General features: G+C 42.6%; 1 protein-coding gene across 1 annotated transcript in view; it reads right to left on the reverse strand.

Moving 5' to 3' along the window:
* Positions 1–18,091, reverse strand: part of exoc2 (exocyst complex component 2) — a 95,137-nt gene that overhangs the window by 24,517 nt on the left and 52,529 nt on the right. The window contains exons 12-21 of the mRNA XM_036521077.1: positions 13,157–13,282; positions 12,368–12,492; positions 10,468–10,536; positions 8,490–8,647; positions 7,135–7,256; positions 6,214–6,275; positions 5,551–5,631; positions 3,630–3,689; positions 3,124–3,185; positions 2,295–2,361 (exon numbers count right to left, since the gene is read on the reverse strand). Of these exons, the coding sequence (XP_036376970.1) occupies positions 2,295–2,361; positions 3,124–3,185; positions 3,630–3,689; positions 5,551–5,631; positions 6,214–6,275; positions 7,135–7,256; positions 8,490–8,647; positions 10,468–10,536; positions 12,368–12,492; positions 13,157–13,282 (932 nt within the window). The remainder of the gene's footprint in view (positions 1–2,294; positions 2,362–3,123; positions 3,186–3,629; positions 3,690–5,550; positions 5,632–6,213; positions 6,276–7,134; positions 7,257–8,489; positions 8,648–10,467; positions 10,537–12,367; positions 12,493–13,156; positions 13,283–18,091) is intronic.

The raw sequence follows: 18,091 nt of genomic DNA on the forward strand, positions 1-18,091 counted from the left end.
GCATTTTTGCTTATCCAGAGTGACTTGCATAGCTTACACGTAATCCATCTACACAGCTGGATATTTACATTACATTACATAACATTCACTTAGCAGACGCTCTTATCCAGAGTGAGTTCCAGCACAGGCTACTGTACGGTTTACTAAGGCTATTTCCTCAGGCCACTACATTTACTTGTCCAAGGGTGTGGTAAGGAGTACCCCTCAGGGAACTGATGCACCAAACCAAACAGTGACAGGTTTGCAAGCTTTGTGGGGTCCAGTCCATGCACACTGAGCAAAGTTTTAAGCACAAATAGCAATTATGCATCCTGGTTACATCCTGTGTCCATTTTGGCCCATTTATGATGGAATGAGCTTCCTGTTGTGGTCAGAACAGTTGAATCGCTAGCCACATTCCAAAGAAGACCTGAAGACCCACGTCTTCAAACCCAAGTACTATCTTGTTCACCGTTTATGTAATTTTCATAAAGTTATGCTGTTTGTAGTGGTTTTTAGTTCTCTGTAGTTTTTAGTTTTTCATTCTCATGATAATTAAATTATTGCATTTAACTTTACATGATGAATGATTGGCCATGTCCTTGTTTTTGTACATTTCATGCTGTTTTATTAAATATACTTTGTATTTGAGCTCTGGAGGTCACTCTGGATAAGAGGGTCTGCCTAATGACAAAACATACAGTAAATGTAAATGTAAACAGCATTAGTAAATATGCCCCATGTGAGGCTCACCTGTAACCTTAGGAACAGTACCAGTGGAAAGTTTGGACACACCTGGTTAAGATAATGGGGAAATGTGCATTTGAAGATATTTTGTTATAAAGACATATGCTTAAATGCCTTAAATTTGTTTCTTAGACAAAAATAATTAATGAAGTTGATGCCTACACATTTCTTTCCAAAAAAATATATACTTTTGTCTACTTTAAAAAATCTAAGTTTCTTTGGTTAGTTTCAAATATATTAGGTTGCTGCCTATTTATGAATTTCTTTCCAAAAAGAAAATAATTAAAAATATTTTTGCTACATTGAAGAATCTAAAACACATTTTTGTTAGGTGTTAGGGTGTTAGGTGTTAGATGACGCTGACTTTTTCTTCTTTTTTATTAAAGCACTTTACAGGGTGTCTTTGCATTTACAGAACAACGCTTTCCTGGAAACCCCGCCCTAAACCAGTCCCTGAAGAATTTCCGCATATTTCCAAAAGACCCCCGGAAAATAATACATACTGTGATATATAGAGAAACATTTTGATCAGCCGAGGAATATAATGCATACACAATTTAAATATATTAATTCAAATCAGACATGTACTGCAATACACCAAAACAGAAATTTATATATATATATATATATATATATATATATATATATATATATATATGTATGTATCTACATTTCTAAACATACACTCACATAAACATTATTCACAAACAGGCAAGAAAAATATTGGATAATTTCAAATAAACAAGGCATTCTATACATATACTTACATATAATGTATGCTACAAATATTCAGTATTGTGACATCACAGCATGCTACTTCAGACTTGGGGCAAGCAGCTTGTACTTTACAGCTTTCACATTACCTAAGTTCAGTGACATCTTCACTTTGGTCTTATGACCTTGTATAATAATGCACATACCCTGGGGAAGTTCAGGTAACTGCTACTTAACCTTTTAGTCTTACTGTTTTTACTTGCTATTGTTAGTATTTCCTATTTTTACTTATTACCCTTAAGCCTGATCTGTAGAGTGCAACTGGCAAAAAATTCACCCAACAGAGTGCTAACAGAAGGAAACTACATTTATAGATACTATCAGCCCTCTACTGACCCAAGGCAAGTGGGTTTTTCCTTTATCAGTTTTCATTAACAGAACTAGGGTGGGAAAACAGAATGGCTTCAGATAAGACAATGATTAGCTGGTTAGGTACCGGACCCCAGTGTAAGTCTGGAAATAATCAGGACTTACGGCAGACAATAGAGACAAGCAGGGGTGCTATGAACAATTCAGGGGCTGTCGCTACTCAAATCATTTCTGTCGTGTCTGCTTATCAGAAGAAACGCTTTCAGTCAGAATACGTTATGTATTATTCATTACAGTTTTAACTGGACAAATGGACATGTACTGAAATGAATGTGACACTGAGTCACACTGCCTCTCAAAGAGAACACACGGTAATATATTGGGACCGCAGGAATGGTAGCCAGCCTAAGTTGGTGCGGCATACACCATAGCTATACAATACTGAGTGTTAGGCCCTTTTCAGGATCGTATTACACAAAACATACCGGGGATGGACTGAAGTCCTCATGAATACTGCTGAAGATGTCTGGAGATGCAATATCCACAGACATGCTGGTGAGAGAGAGAAGGGAGAACATTAGAAGGTTAAAGTCAAAAGGGAGAAAACAACCACTCATTTCAAACTGTCAATATTAGCAATACCTAAGGGGAAAACTGCTGTTGCTTCAAATATCTACAAATTCGACAGTGTGCATGTGTGTCTGTGTCTATATATATATATATATATATATATATATATATATATATATATATATATATATATATATATATATATATATATGTGTATATCAGTACTAGTACTATACATACAGTACTGATTGAAAGTTTGGACACACCTACTGATAGAGGGGTTTTTCTTTATTTTTTGATTTTTACTATTTTCCACATTTTACAATAATAGTAAAGACTATGAATTAATATGGATTAATAATGGAATTATGCAGTGACCAAAAAGTGTTAAACAAATCAAAACTATCGTATACTTTAGAATTCTTGAAGTTCCAAGCATTTTTAAGCATGTGTCCAAACCTTTGACTGGTACTGTGCATATGCACTATTAATCCTACTCAGAGTCATTCAAATAAGACGAGGATACAGTGATGGTATGTCACTAGAGCCTGAAGTAGACCAGCATATCAATCAAGTGTACTGTGGACATTTTTTTCCTAACAACACTTTCTCTGAGAGTGTCAGAGTATCCCCTCTCAGGAGGATAACATCTCTGACTTACAATGATTAATGTCAAGCTGATGACTGGTGCTTCAGTACCAAAAAACAGGATGTTCAAGAGGGGAAAAAAACTACAGTACTTACTGGGAAGTGTCGATGTCACTGTCACTTTTTGTGCTTAATTGTTCCAGGCAATTTATAAATGCCTGAAACGGAGAACAAGGACAATGGAAATACTTGATAAATTCTCCACAAATTCTCCTCAATATAAACAAGACCTTTTAAGCTGTAAAATAAAAACAACTGAAAACCAACCAAAAGAAAAACAACAAAAAATCCCCCTATGTGTCAGAAAAAAAACTCCAGCTGCAAAGAGTTAAAATCACTGATGGAACAGATGCACTCATTCTAAATTTGATTAATTAAAGAGAAACATTTCAATCACTTAGTAAGAACTTAGAAAATAAGAGAAATGATCAAATTCATTTAGCATTCACCTCTAGGGGCAAACAGTAAAACATCATTAGTTATTTATATACGTTAAACATTTATTTGTCCACGAAACTTTCCTTTCTGTTCTATGGGCTAGGTTTACAATTGTCTGGTACAAGAACCAGACAGATAATTCAGTGGCAAACAGGTGTAATTACCTTCATTATACCAATACAGAGTTCACAAGCCCTGCCCTCAGTTCCCTCCTGCTGAAAGATCTGTGGAAGAAAGGACTTTTTTACACACAAGCTCCATCATTTTAAATGGAAGAACTATCCTTTTTGATCCCAATAAATTTGTCAGATTAGTTAAATTCAAGCCAGCAACTCTGAAAGCAGTCTAAACTACAATATGAAATGACAAAGTTATCCCTGAATGGATAGCCAACATACAACATAATGCTATTATTATTATAGTACAGTGATATATACAGTGATAAGGTATTAAGTATAGGGTGTCTTAATAGTGTCTTAATAGGGTGTTGGCCCACCACAAGCCACCAGCACAGCTTCAGTGAACTTTTGCATTGATTCTAAAGTGTCTAGGTCTCTGCTGGAGGGAAGTGGAAAATTCCATCATTTTGTTGCTTTTTGATGGAGGTAGAAAACTGTCCCATAAGTGAATCTCACGTAAGGGAGATCTGGTGACTGAGACAGCCATGGCATATGAACTACATCATTTTCATGCTCATTAACCCATTCAGTGACCAATCCTTCACCGCAATATGAAGGTGATCACTCGGAATGGCTTTGAAATTACTGCAGTTTACCTTGCTCTCTAAGGAGTTGAATGGACCTAGACCATGTCATGAGAATGCACCCCACCCCAAACCCGAGCCAGCAGAACCCTTCACGGCGGGAAATGAATGCTCGGGCCTGTAGGTTTCATTTAGCGTGTGCCACATATGCACTTATCTGCTTATTGAGAACAGGGTAAAGGATGAATCATCTGACCATGTGTCTTTTTCCACCGCTCAGTAGACCACTGCCTGTGTTGTTTACACCAAATTATTCAGACACATGCATGTTTAGGTGAAATGAGGGGTTTTTGCAACTCGACCATAACACCCCTGTTTGTGAGGTTCTCGAAAGACTGTTCTTGATGAAACCGCCTGCTTATGTCTGAGATTGATATTTACAGTCAGTTGATTCAGAGCTGCTCGTATGTTTTGCCTTGAATCTCGAACAAGTTCAAAGACATCATGCTTGAGGAGTTTGCACGTTCGACCGTAGCCGACCCTTTCCCTAAGGATTACATGGCCACATCACCTTAGCCAATATTCCTCGAGAAACATCAACAAGTTGATCAGTCTTTGCCGCTGAAGTTTGTGACAAACCTGCCTGAACAATCATTGCTCTCTCAAAGTCACTGATCTTTTCTTCTAACCATGGTAGCCAAAATCATGGGAAACCACACCTGCCCTGTATTTTTATATATGACTCTAAGCATGATGATGTGCTTAATTAACACAGGAACCACGCCTGTGTGGAAGCACATCTGTTTTCAATACACTTTGTACCTCTCATTTACATGTTTGCTTTACACTGGCAGTTAATTCATAACGTATACCATTAAGGAAAATAATGTCAAGAAGGAAACTCAGGAAATGGCTGGCATACAGAAGGGGAGGGAGAGATAGAGACGGTTAGGAAGAGGGAATGGGAATGGGGGATGGGAGGATGGAGAGATGACATTAGGGGAAAGAGGGAGAGATGAATAGGAAGAGGGGATGGGTATGCGGGATGGAGAGATGGAGAGAAGATCTAAAAGGAGGGGATGGTATGTCAGGATGGAGGGGGAGGGACAAAATGTATGTGTGAGAAGAAGGGAATGGATAAGGGGGGTGGAGGGAAGATGTAAAAGGAGGAAGGAAGGGATGGCTATAGGGGATAGAGGGAGGGAGAGAAGATACATAGGGAAGACAGAGGAGATCGGGGATGGAGGGAAGATGTAAAAGGAGGAGGTGAGGGAGGGGGGTGGATATTACAGATGGAGGGATGGAGAGAGAATGTGACAGAGGCTGCTGTAAAAGGATGATGGGCCTGGTAGAGGACAGGGCCGGCGATCGGCGTCACTCACATTGCCTTCCCCAGGCTTGCACTCCATGGCTTCTTTCAGCGACTGCAGCATCTGGACCATGCACTGCTCGAACTGCGCCGGCTACAGACAGAAAACATGTGATAAAACACAGCACACACAGTGCCCTGCTTACCTGGCACACCTGACCAACAGCACACACTGTGCCCCGACTAAAAGCATGCTCTCTCTTCACCTTCTCAATGCTACGGGACAGGCCCATAGAGGCACTGAATCTGCCAATGATTGACGTATCACATATCTCAGACAGGGCAAGCAGACAGCGCATCACAGATCTCAGCCACATTACACAGGTCTCTGTGACACACAAAGAGAAGAATGGCAACTGATGCTCTTCCTTGATTTTATTGATGTAAAGGAAATTCTTAGATGTGGTTGGCAGGCTGCAGGCTGTAGATCTAGATTGTCCTTTGGCTCTGTGTGCCCTTTAGCATTCTGTAAGTACGGTATTCTCAGCAACAATTGTATGGATGTTTTAACAGTTACGCTATTTTAGCCCTGATTTTGTCATCTTGATACTTATTACCCATCTAATTATTACTGCTGTTCTTGTTTCTCCTGTGATATTTAACACCATATTAGCTTTGTAAAATGTCTATGTAGCATATAAATAATGATAAATATCCATAATAAATTACTTCATACCAAGGAGGTGATTCCCTCATTGTCCACGACCCAGTCTTCCTTCTCAGCCAATCGCTTCACATCTGTAAACCAAACAGCCACATGTGACTAACAGCTATTATACAAAACTCTATTTCACATAATACTACATTTCACAGTGCATTTGTCTGTGAATAAAATAAATATTATCACATAATAATATAACAAATATCATGTACTGTAATGTAACATAATACACTGCTCCTTGGCTATTTCTGCAATGCTCATGTTTTTTCACATCCAAGAAAAAAATGAAGATACTGGATACTTGAGATTGTATGTGTGTTTAATGGTTACTGGAAGAATATAAAGGATTTTTAACAAATAATATGGAGACTGAACTAGAAAAATGAAATACTGGCAATATAGAAAAATTGGAAAAAACAATTGCAAAGAAAAAACCTAAACAGCAAAATTAAACACCAATGACCCACACACACCCACCTACCCACACACCCACCCACTCACACACACACACACATACAGAAAAAGAAATACTAACAGAAGCAATTGTGTGAAATGAAGTAATTAGTCATCATCTCCTCAGGAAAGGCAAATGTCAAAACTGCCCTATCACTTGTCACCACAAAAAACCCTTTACAATTCCTATATAAAATGAAAATAAAAACACATAAGAGTTCTTTCCCTTTCACTATTTTTGTAATGGAGCTCGATACTGTAATACATTGTGTCTTGGATCAGGATGTCTAACAAAGTCAAGAGACCTGTGAAGTACTGTATAAACGATTATCAATCGTGATGACAGAGAGTAGTATTTTCAATGTGAAACACAAATGCTCATGAGAGGATACCTAACAACTACATGATTCTCATCAGAAGTTAAAAAAGTAAAAGACTTATGCATACGCATGCACGCAAACAGGCACACACACACACACACACCTTCAGTGGTCTGCTGCAGGGTCACCATCAGGCAGTGCACACGCAGGTCCAGCAGCAGGTCCTGGATCACTTGCAGAAGATCATTGGGGATCTCTAGGGCAGCAAGTGCCTCGTGACTCACTCTGAGAGGAAAGAGAACACAAGCCCATTACATTACATTACTGGCATTTAGGGAATACCCTCATCCACCATAACTTACATCAGTTACAAATTATATGTTACCCATTTATACAGCTAGATATTTCCTGAGCAATTCTGGGTTAAGCACCCTGGCCAAGAGTACAGCAGCAGTACCCCAGCAGAGAATCAAACCGGCAGCCTTTCAGTTGCGAGTCCTGCTCCTTAAGCACTATGCTACACTGCTGCCCAACAACACACACGCATACACTGTTCACCAATTACTCTGTCACATCTGTCTATCTATACACTCTCCTTCTGAGAAATTTGTTCTCGCTCCGTGAGGTGATAAAATGGTCAGCAAAAGGTGAGTAGGTGAGGGGTTGTATGTTTCTATATATGTAGTGTATGTAGTGTGCATATGCTATGTATTACACATACAAAGACCTTTCACCTTTTAGTTTGTTAATTTATCTGTCATTAAACTCTCCATTTGAGAAATTTGTTTTTGGTATGTGAGATGACAAATTGGTCAGTAAAGGGTGATCACTAAGATCCAACTGCAGGGTGTGTAGGTGAGCGGCTGGAAACACAGTCAGACAAACTACACAAATGCTGGCAAATATCTTTTTCCATACACAAGTCTTATAATTGCTATAGTAATGTGCAAGACTGAGCATGTCATATTCCTAAAATAATAATGTGCCAGATTCATTAATTATCTAAACCTTAACATATGAAGTTTGCTGAGATTGCATGAAATTTTCAGTAAACAAGATTTTCAACTACGAATTTTATTCTTAAGTAAAAAAGGCAAGAGTAAGGCAAAAAGCAGGGGTTGTGTAAGCATGTTTCACATGTGATAAGACACACAAACAGCAGAAAATGAATCCTCAATGAGATGCAGGCAGATAAAAGGAGAGAAGGGGCCTTTCATCACTGAGGGAATATAGTGGAAAACACATGAGTCACTCAGCACCACTTAAAAAAAGAAACATGCACACACACACACACGCACACATACACACACGCATTCTTTCAGGTGCACATGAACACATACACGCACACACAAGCACACACATACATGCACACACGCACATGTATACACACACACTTTCAGGCGTACATGAACACACACACTTTCAGCACACATGAACACACACACACAAACATATATGCACACACACACACACACACAGACGTACGCTTGCATGCACGCAGATTTTGGCAGCAGGTACCTGACAGTGTGGATGACCTGGGTCAGCCACTGAGCGGACAGCTTGCTCTTGGCCTCCCAGCCCCCATACAGCCGGAGCTCTGCCTCTGACAGGGAGGAGGGCAGCAGGGCCCCCCGTACCAGCTTCACCAGGCGGTGAGTCACCTCCTCAATCATTTTCTGCAGATACATGCACAGGAGAGCGCTGTCAGAGACCCAGCAGCAACACTGTACAGATACACACACAGTACTGTTATTGAACCTGCAATAACCTTCTACAGATACACACACACAAGAGCACTGTCAGAGACCCAGCAACAACCTTCTACAGATGCACTCACAGTACTGTCAGAGACCCAGCAACAACCTTCTACAGATGCACTCACAGTACTGTCAGAGACCCAGCAACAACCTTCTACAGATGCACTCACAGTACTGTCAGAGACCCAGCAACAACCTTCTACAGATGCACTCACAGTACTGTCAGAGACCCAGCAACAACCTTCTACAGATGCACTCACAGTACTGTCAGAAACCTAGCGACAACCTTCTACAGATACACACACAACAAAGAATGAGAAACAACCTTGTTCAGGTACACACAAAGCACTGTGTACTTGGAAAATATCAGAGAGGAGATGAGAACCTGGGACTGGGTATTGACATTACTTCATAGTTTATCCTTTCATCACAGAAGAATCTGGCCAATGATCATTTTCTACAAAGAATACTGATATCAACATTGAGTATCGCACAGTGATAGGAACAGGTTGAACTGGACTGGCTGAATTTTGGACAAGTCCCTGGTTTCATCTTTCTCTGCACCGATTTCATGTATTACTGTGGGTGAGGATCAGGGGTTCAGCTGCGAAACAAACACGGGGGGTGCAATCGGAGGCCATTTGAGTAAAACAGTTCGTCCTCTCCCTCAGCGATTCCCAATGTGTTGCCAGGCAGAGCTGAAGGTGGGGATGACTCCTGAGAGTGACATTGCACGGGTACAGTCATTACACCAGTCTCAGACTTCGGCGACACAAAGGTGAAAGACAGGCTGTCATTTTCTATCTGAACAATCTGTCAATGGGACAGGTTACAACTGTGCCATAGACACAGTCAAACTTTTGACATTTCCCCTTGTTGCATAAATAGCTCCGGGGTGATCAAGGAGTCCAGCCCACCCATTGCCTTGTGTAAGCTTATTCTCAAAGGGAGAAGCCAGTCTCCTATTCTGCTTCTATGATTGAGTCAGCGTGACTTTCTACACTACTGAGAGAAGGAATGCAAGATGCCTCTGCATTGTAGGACCACTTCAACAACAGTTTGCATCACAGGCACACCTATGAACACTGTTATAGTCAAAATGGTATTCAATTCAATCTTGCTCACTAGACCTGTGTGCTTTGATTCCTGAGTAGCCTACACAGTCAAAGGGCTTGTTCCAGCTCTACAGCCTGAGTCTGAAACTGACAACTCATAGACTCCAATGACCAGGAGTCCACCATGGCAGAATCAATTGCTGGGGGTATGGATATTTTGGTTATCCCAGGTCATGCGATTATACCATTATCTGCACCCCATGACTGGTCAGGCGCCTGCAACTTGCTCGCATCATATCAGTGAAGTAGTGCCCATGTCACTGCAGTGCACTGTGGGACTTGGAGTGAAAAACAGCTGCGCTGGTGTGTGTGCACGTCACGGGACAGTGTTCGCCCCTCCACACAGTCCTGCATGAGGGCACAGGTTGCTGTGGTGACACTAGCCTAATGGCCTAATACAACTGGCCAATCACAAGCAGCTGAGTGAAAAAGGAAAAAAAAATGCAAATACAAAGATACAAAGATAGACAGATACATAGATAAATAAATATGCAAATGAATAAATAAATAAAGTACAGCATCACAGAAGCTCTTCAGGAATCTGCTCTGAAAGGACAGACTGCAGGACTAGGTCGTGTTGGGCTAAATGAATGCATCTCTCACAGGGGTCACCTCAGCACTGACCTTGAAATCATTCTGTCTTTGCCTGGCGTTCTTCTTCGACTTCTCCACCTGCCCAGATTTTTCACCCGTCTGTTCACATAAAAGACACACACACACACACACACAAAAGGAGGGGTGATTCATGCTCTGGAGTCAGATGATCCTCACCGTTTTATTGATTAAGATTAATTATGGGCATATAACTCTGCCCTACTGTACATGGTCCAGTCATTTTAAAGGTCATGTCAGCTAAATTTTAAATGGGTGTCAGCTATGACCACAGCTCAGCGGTGCCTCAAATGAACATGTGTGTGACCTCTGTCCCTTTGGGGTCTAGACCAGTTTCAGAGTAGACCGTGTTAAAACCTCTCTTTACCACCAGCTGGAGGGTGGTGGTTGAGGTTGGGACAGTCTACATAGGGCAATGCTAAATAAGCAAAGAGCATGACACTTTGACATCATGCCACCTACAGAGCGTGACACCAATAGTGCAAAGGGGCTATTTTAAGATCATTACGTTACATTAACGTCATCTAGCAGACGCTCTCATTCAGAGCAACTTACATACTTTACAATTTTTTCATTTATACAGCTGGATGTTTACTGAGGCAATTGTGGGTTGAGTACCTTCCCCGAGGATACAGCAGCAGTGCCCCAGTGGGGAACTGAGCCAGCAACCTTTTGGTTATGAGCCCCGCTCCTTACCACTATGCCACACTGCTGCCCGAGATTGTTGCAAATTTTCAACACATCTCCCGGAAAAACCCAGATGTTACTGCTTATGTCAGGTCACACTGCATATTTTAAGATTATATTTGTAATATGATGACTTGATGCTGCAACAAGACAGAAAATGAAAGCACAGAAGGTAGAAAAAAATAATCCTACAGAGAGGGCAAATCAACATCTTAGATTGTACAGCAGTGACCTCTGCTGGAATCAGAATGATCTACACCCACTTGGTGTGAGGCTGACTGCCGTTTTGTTTCCCGGTTTTCAGTATAAACCTACACTTTATTCAACATTAACATTTAAATTAACACTATTGCAGTTTTTTATTTATTATTGAAAAACGTTTTTGCAAACTTACACAGAAATTTATTTTCAATTTCCCTTTAAATAAAAACAAAAAGCTAAATTACTTAATAAAATGCTACCTACATTTACATTTATTCATTTGGCAGACGCTTTTATCCAAAGTGACTTACAAGTGAGGCAGAGTACGCAAGACTACCTTTTGGAGGTTTTAGTGTATTTTAATTTAACGTGCACATGGGAAGAGTGCATGATGTGTGTATAGTCTGCTTGTGTGTGCACATCCATTAGTTAAATTATTAAAGTCAGTTCTGGAGATGGTGGAAAGAACACTGGCAATTATTCTTCAAATGCACCATGAAGCCAATGACAGGTAAGCACTGTCCTGAGCCTGAATACACAGATAAGGGGAAAACAGAGGCAGTGGTTGAGACAGAGGGAGTCAGACAGGAGAGCGGATGCGGAGGGAGTGTGTGTGGGATGTAGACCTGATGTGTTCTCTTGACTGTTGGTGTAGATGTGGACAGAGTATGGATGCGGGATGTACATTACATTACATTTTTGGCATTTAGCAGACACACTTTTTTTTACGTTTTTACATTTTTAAATGTATATAGTGGGGTATTAACTGAGGCAATTCTGGATAAGTACCTAAAACTAAACCAAGGGTACAAAAGCAGTACCCCAGCAGAGATTCGAAGCAGCAACCTTTTGTTTACAAGTCCTGCTCCTTACCACTACGCTACACTGCCGGATGTACATAACAGATGTGAAAAGTTGACTGCTGACATAGAAGTCGATGTGGATATGGAGTATACATGTGGAATGTATATATGATGTGAACTGTTGACTGTTGATGTAGATGTCAAGTGATCTCATCTGGTACCTCGCTGAACAAGCTCCCATTCACGTAGGAGATCCACAGCTTCCAGAAGTTCGGCAGCTGGCTGATGACCACGTCTGTCAGGTTCTCCACGAAGCTCACCTGCTGCGGGCCCTTGAAGCGCCAGGCTGAGTGGTAACCAGGATACAAAAGGCCACAACCAGGCCAAGTTACAAAAAAGGCAGATGACAAATGGGCCAAGTTACAAACAGGGCCTACTAAGAACAGGCCAAGTTACAAACAGAACTGATAGCAAACAGAAGCAGAAGTAAGTGCTAAATAGATGGTTCCATGTCAGGTGGCTGCTAGAGAGGACACAGTTCTCAGTTGATCAACGGGGGTGGTGTGGCTGGCTAGCTCAGTTTGAGATGGTTCTTGTAGATGATGAAGTTTCCAGAGGACAGTATTTCATGGTTGCCTGGTTAAGTTAAGTGTGTCATGGCTGGTTCAGTGACACATGTTTGGTGTATGTGATTGAGCTCTCAGAAATCAGTACCCTGCGGTTCGCTCAGAGTCAGGAAGTCGGTGCATATGATGAAGCTCTCGGACGTCAACACTGCATGCTTGGTTCAGTGGCAGATGTTTACTGTATATGATTGAGCTCTCAGATGTGAGTGCTGTGTGGTTGGCTCGGTGGCAGATGTTTAGCGTATATGAGCGAACTCTCAGACGCGAGCGCTGGGAGGTTGGTTCGGTGTTGCGTGGTTGGTTCAGTGACAGATGTTTGGTGTATATGACTGGGCTCTCGGACATTGTGTGGGGGGTGCTGTGTGGGTGATCCGCCGCACTCACAGGCATCCCCGGGGGTCTGGAAGCTGCTTCCCCTCTTCAGGGAGGCGGTGTGGCTGAGACGGCTGACTGCGGACGGCCGGGGGTCACCCTCCAGGTCCAGCCCTGACCCGGCACCTCCGGGCCCCACTGCCACAGACAGAGAGAGAGAGAGAGAGAGAGAGAGAGAAAGTGAGAGAGGGAGAGAGGGGGGGAGGGGAGGGAGAGGAAGAAGGGAATGAGGCAGAGGGAGAAAGAAACAGAGAGATTGTACCTTGCAGATCACATACGATATAGCTTTTTTTCATGGGTCCCAGTGAAATCACTCATTTCTTGATATTCATTTACATAAATTTCCTTTCAAAGACAATAAATGTCTTACTTCTTACCAAATAAAACGTCTTTAAGAGAAAGCACGCATGCATGTGTGTAAGTGTGTGTGTTTGTGCGACTGTGTGTGTGCACGTGTGTGTATGTGTGTACCCAGATGGCAGACACATACACATTTTTACTTTTGCAGAAGGAATAAAGCATTAGCACTACCACATTGTTAGGTGTCCTTTCACCTTAAATACTCCTGAAAAAGCTGCTTTGAAGTGCCATTTCAAAAATTGTAAAAATTTAACCTCATTATTATAATGTCAAACACGTATCTAATTTGAGAATGGAATTAGTGCTACGTGCTCTGGACAAAAAGTCTCTCCATATTTGAAAGCCAATCCTGGAAAAAGTGTTTGGTTGGAGCTACCAAGGACACAGCAGGCAGAACGCCCTTGTAAGGCAGATGGGGAGATGTTAGGTATGTGTACCACTTTTCTCTAACTCCAGATAATTCTAGCTTTATTCATTGTACAAACACACAATTATACAATTGTGTGAAACGCCAAACCTTGGTCAATGCCTGGGACAGACTGGGACAAATTAATCCACAGGTAACGTTCTCTACATGAAGAACCTTTTTCATAAATATGGCAGACTTGTGGCCAGCTCCGAATTCCTCCATAATCTCCACTGGTTCTTAAACCAAACAAATCCAGAGCAGCCTGCCTTAGTTCTTCTGCCCTTTTTAGTTCTTTTTTTTTTTTTTGCTGGTTAATTGCGTGTGCTTGAAAGAATGCCCCGTTGTTCCACGAGGGGAAACCGCGCCGGTCTGAGGAAGCGCGTGCGGCTTTGACACGGAATCGCTTCTAAATGGGCCGTCTGGCAGGGCCCGGCAGGGTCTGTCCGAAGGAGCTCCGCAGGGCCGGCCTGCGCATCTGCGTGCGATTACTCTGGCCTGGCGCAGGCACAAAGCCCCCAGGAGATAGCGCTGGAGAACCGCGGACAGAGGGCAGGACGTGCTGGCATGGCCGGCGGCTTGCTTCCTGGGATGCTCTTGGTGAAGCGGGCTCTATAGGGTCAGGAGAAGCTGGGGGGGTGGGGGCGGGGGGTTCTGTGGCTGAAGTTTTGAACATTTTAAAAATGTTGATGAGCCACAAATTATATGTATTATATATGTAATTATATGAGGAACAAATTACACGTACATTTATATTTACATTATAAATATATTAATTATATATACATTACATAAACAATTATATAAATTACATTTATTTTTATTTTTCTCATTATTTAACAAGTTGTAATGACTTCATCCACACTGTCACATTACTCAAAATTCTATGAATCCTGTGGTATGTTATGGAGAAAAGGAGAAACAGCAGCCTCCCCAGACAAACACAGTGTTGAAATTTAAACAGATGCCATTATCCTTGGCAGAATCTGTTTCTTTGCCTATCACTGGTGTGTGTGGGTGTGGCTGTGTTGTGTATCGAGCCTTCCCTTCATTCCTAGGCTTGTTTTCCTCTCTTTTTATAGAAAGATGAGAGCCGCTGTTGTTCCAGGTGTTGGGGATCGCTTTCCCATGGTGCCCTCCATGTGAGACTGTGTGTGTGTGTGTATGCGTGTGTGTGTGTATGTACAGATTTATACCTATACACACAAAAACCAGTACACACACACACAATCACACACCTCATCCGGAGGTCCTCTGGTCCTATACTATAAATTTACAAATTGTGTTTGTGGGACTGTGTTTGAAAGACAGAGTCTGTGTGTGTGTGTGCGTGTGTGTGTGTGTGTGTGTGCGTGTGTATGTACAGATTTATACCTATACACACAAAAACCAGTACACACACACACAATCACACACCTCATCCGGAGGTCCTCTGGTCCTATACTATAAATTTACAAATTGTGTTTGTGGGACTGTGTTTGAAAGACAGAGTCTGTGTGTGTGTGCGTGTGTGTGTGTGTGTGTGCGTGTGTATGTACAGATTTATACCTATACACACAAAAACCAGTACACACACACACAATCACACACCTCATCCGGAGGTCCTCTGGTCCTATACTATAAATTTACAAATTGTGTTTGTGGGACTGTGTTTGAAAGACAGAGTCTGTGTGTGTGCATGTGTGAGAGAGAGACTGCATGCATGTGTGTGTGTGTGTGAGACGGAGGGAGCCTGTGTTCTCTGTCAGTGGATGTGCAGAGGGGGTGATGTAGGGTCTGGGTCGCGGTGGGGCGGTGCACTTCCTCTCCCACCCTTAAACACCTTTGAACAGAGCTTCCTGAGCACAGCGGGCCCCTGAGCCTGACCACCCACGGCCTGCTTTCTCACCAAACACGCCGGCCGCTGCCTCGCCACTCCACCGCTCCGCCCGCCAGCTGGGACAGGACGGGGGCCACCTGACAGGGTGAATCCTCTAAACAAGCCTGCTGTGGGTCCCCCCTGCCGCAATGTGTGGTACAGAGTGAACATTACAGCTTGTAAAAATCAAGTCAGCCTTAATGAAAGCCGAGCTTCCACATGACACTGCAGTGCGTGAGTGAGGGAGGGCTGAACTCACAGGTGTGTGAGCAAGAGTTAATGATTCTCAAGGAGTACCGTGACAGTCATTCAGAGAAGGCTACGTGCTCAACCAAACCAAACAATGCGTATCACCTTTATTGCAAAATGACTCTCGAGCGGCTCTGTGGAGACAAATCGGGAGCTTATCTTGCAGATCCTCTCAGTGTGTGTAATTTTATCACCATCAGTGACAGAACATGAAATTACATGAATCACAACTAAGGACAGCCTCTACTGTCCTTAGCTGTAATTCATGCCTCTGCATTTCCTCGAATCAAGTGATATTTATAATAAGCTACTCTAACTCTTTACGAAATACACCACACCCTTGTTATTCGGGGTGTTTCGGAAGGTACCAATACAAGCAGACATAACGAGGCCCATAGTATACATGAAGGTGGAGTTTGGGAACAATGGAAAAAGTAACCAATACATATCATTTTGATATGCAGTCCCAGGTGTGACAATGAGTTTCATTTCACAGCAAAGAACAAACTGGAGAATTTGGTAAACTGATAAGGACATGTGCACAATGTCCCTACAACAGCACTGCACGTTCTGGTGTATATATAGCCACATGAAACTCTCCTGTTGCATTGGCGACATTCAATACTCTAGACTACATTGCGTTTCACTGGAAATGTATACACTGAATGAAAAACATAGATGTTTGTCAGACAAAATGTCAAGGCTTCGGTGAATCATTTCAAGGAGTCGAGTTACTATATTTTACAGCATGTGTTACACAAACAAATTCACCATTAATGTGATAGTGGAACAAGTGAACGCCCACACAGGCAGAAACCAGTGACAACAAAAAAATGATTTATACCAGTTAAGTGTTACAGCAAGGGTGGAGGGCAGGAACCATTTCCTTTTTCACTTGAATATGTTGCTAATCCCAGGCTTCCCCCAATGCACCGATGCACAACATCTTCCGATACATTCAGGTACAGACTGTGAAGCCTCGCTGGAGTTTTCACCTACGTCACCTTCTTTGTCAGACTTTGCCGACCACGCATATTATACCTGCATCACTCAAGAGAGCAGGCCTAATACAAACCACTGCCAAGCAGAGGTTTCAGCCATTGTGAACTCAATCATCCAACTGAGGAGGAGCACACGACGCTGGGACAACGCTGAGTTTTGCATGTAACTGTGTGTTTGGTGAAGGCGCTCACAGACTGTGACAGCATTTCAGTTTCGGAATAAAAGTTGCCAAATAAATTCTGAATAATAAAGTTATAAATAAAAAATATTTGAATCTGATTAATGGAAAAAGTAAAAGATCCATAGGGGCATGACTCTTCAGAAAAGAATCCACACATACTGATTATGGTCAATAACATCACATCACAGGCAGCACCTTTAACACTGAGGACCTGATTAAATGTCTTCCAGTATGAGCTGAACTGTAACGGGGCTGAACTGTGACGCTGAAAACAGACAAAACGAATCAACGACAGCACGATTATGCATCGTTCTCAATATTCCACATTTTCAAGAGCGTGTAACCGGCTGGTTTGGGATTCCTGATTGTAATTGCCCTGGTTTCTGCCCACTTCCGTCTGAGCGGGGCGGACATGCGGAGAGCAGCGGCCATCGCTGCGTGAGAAACGCACCCGCACATGCAATCAGTCATATCTGCAGCTAGATGGAGATGAATGGGAGAGAGCCGGCGCGATGGTTTACCTAGTAAATATTTTGGTTGGGGACGGGGGGTTTCTGGCTGTCGGGGGGTTGGGGGGAGGATGGGGGGGGAAGTGGTCAGGCCTTTCAAATGGCTGCCAGCTGCCAGAGGCCTCTCTATACCCCTGCAGAAGTACAGTAAGCGGCGGCGGTGGAAGGGAACCAGCTGCTGGAATAACAAACGGAGAAAGGCCCTTTGACACGGGGACCCCAGGGGCCCCTGGCCCATCCAACAGAGACCGATCATTTAGATCATACATCATGCCAGAGGAGGGGGGGGCGTGGCTCTCGCGTAACAGCTGCCTCTGCTGTTGCTGCGAATGTGGATACAACAGGACAGTTGCGGCTCACCCACAGTAATCCAAGTGCCTTC

Source organism: Megalops cyprinoides, chromosome 2 (genome assembly GCF_013368585.1).
Source record: "Megalops cyprinoides isolate fMegCyp1 chromosome 2, fMegCyp1.pri, whole genome shotgun sequence".
In the NCBI taxonomy this organism is placed as follows: domain Eukaryota; kingdom Metazoa; phylum Chordata; class Actinopteri; order Elopiformes; family Megalopidae; genus Megalops; species Megalops cyprinoides.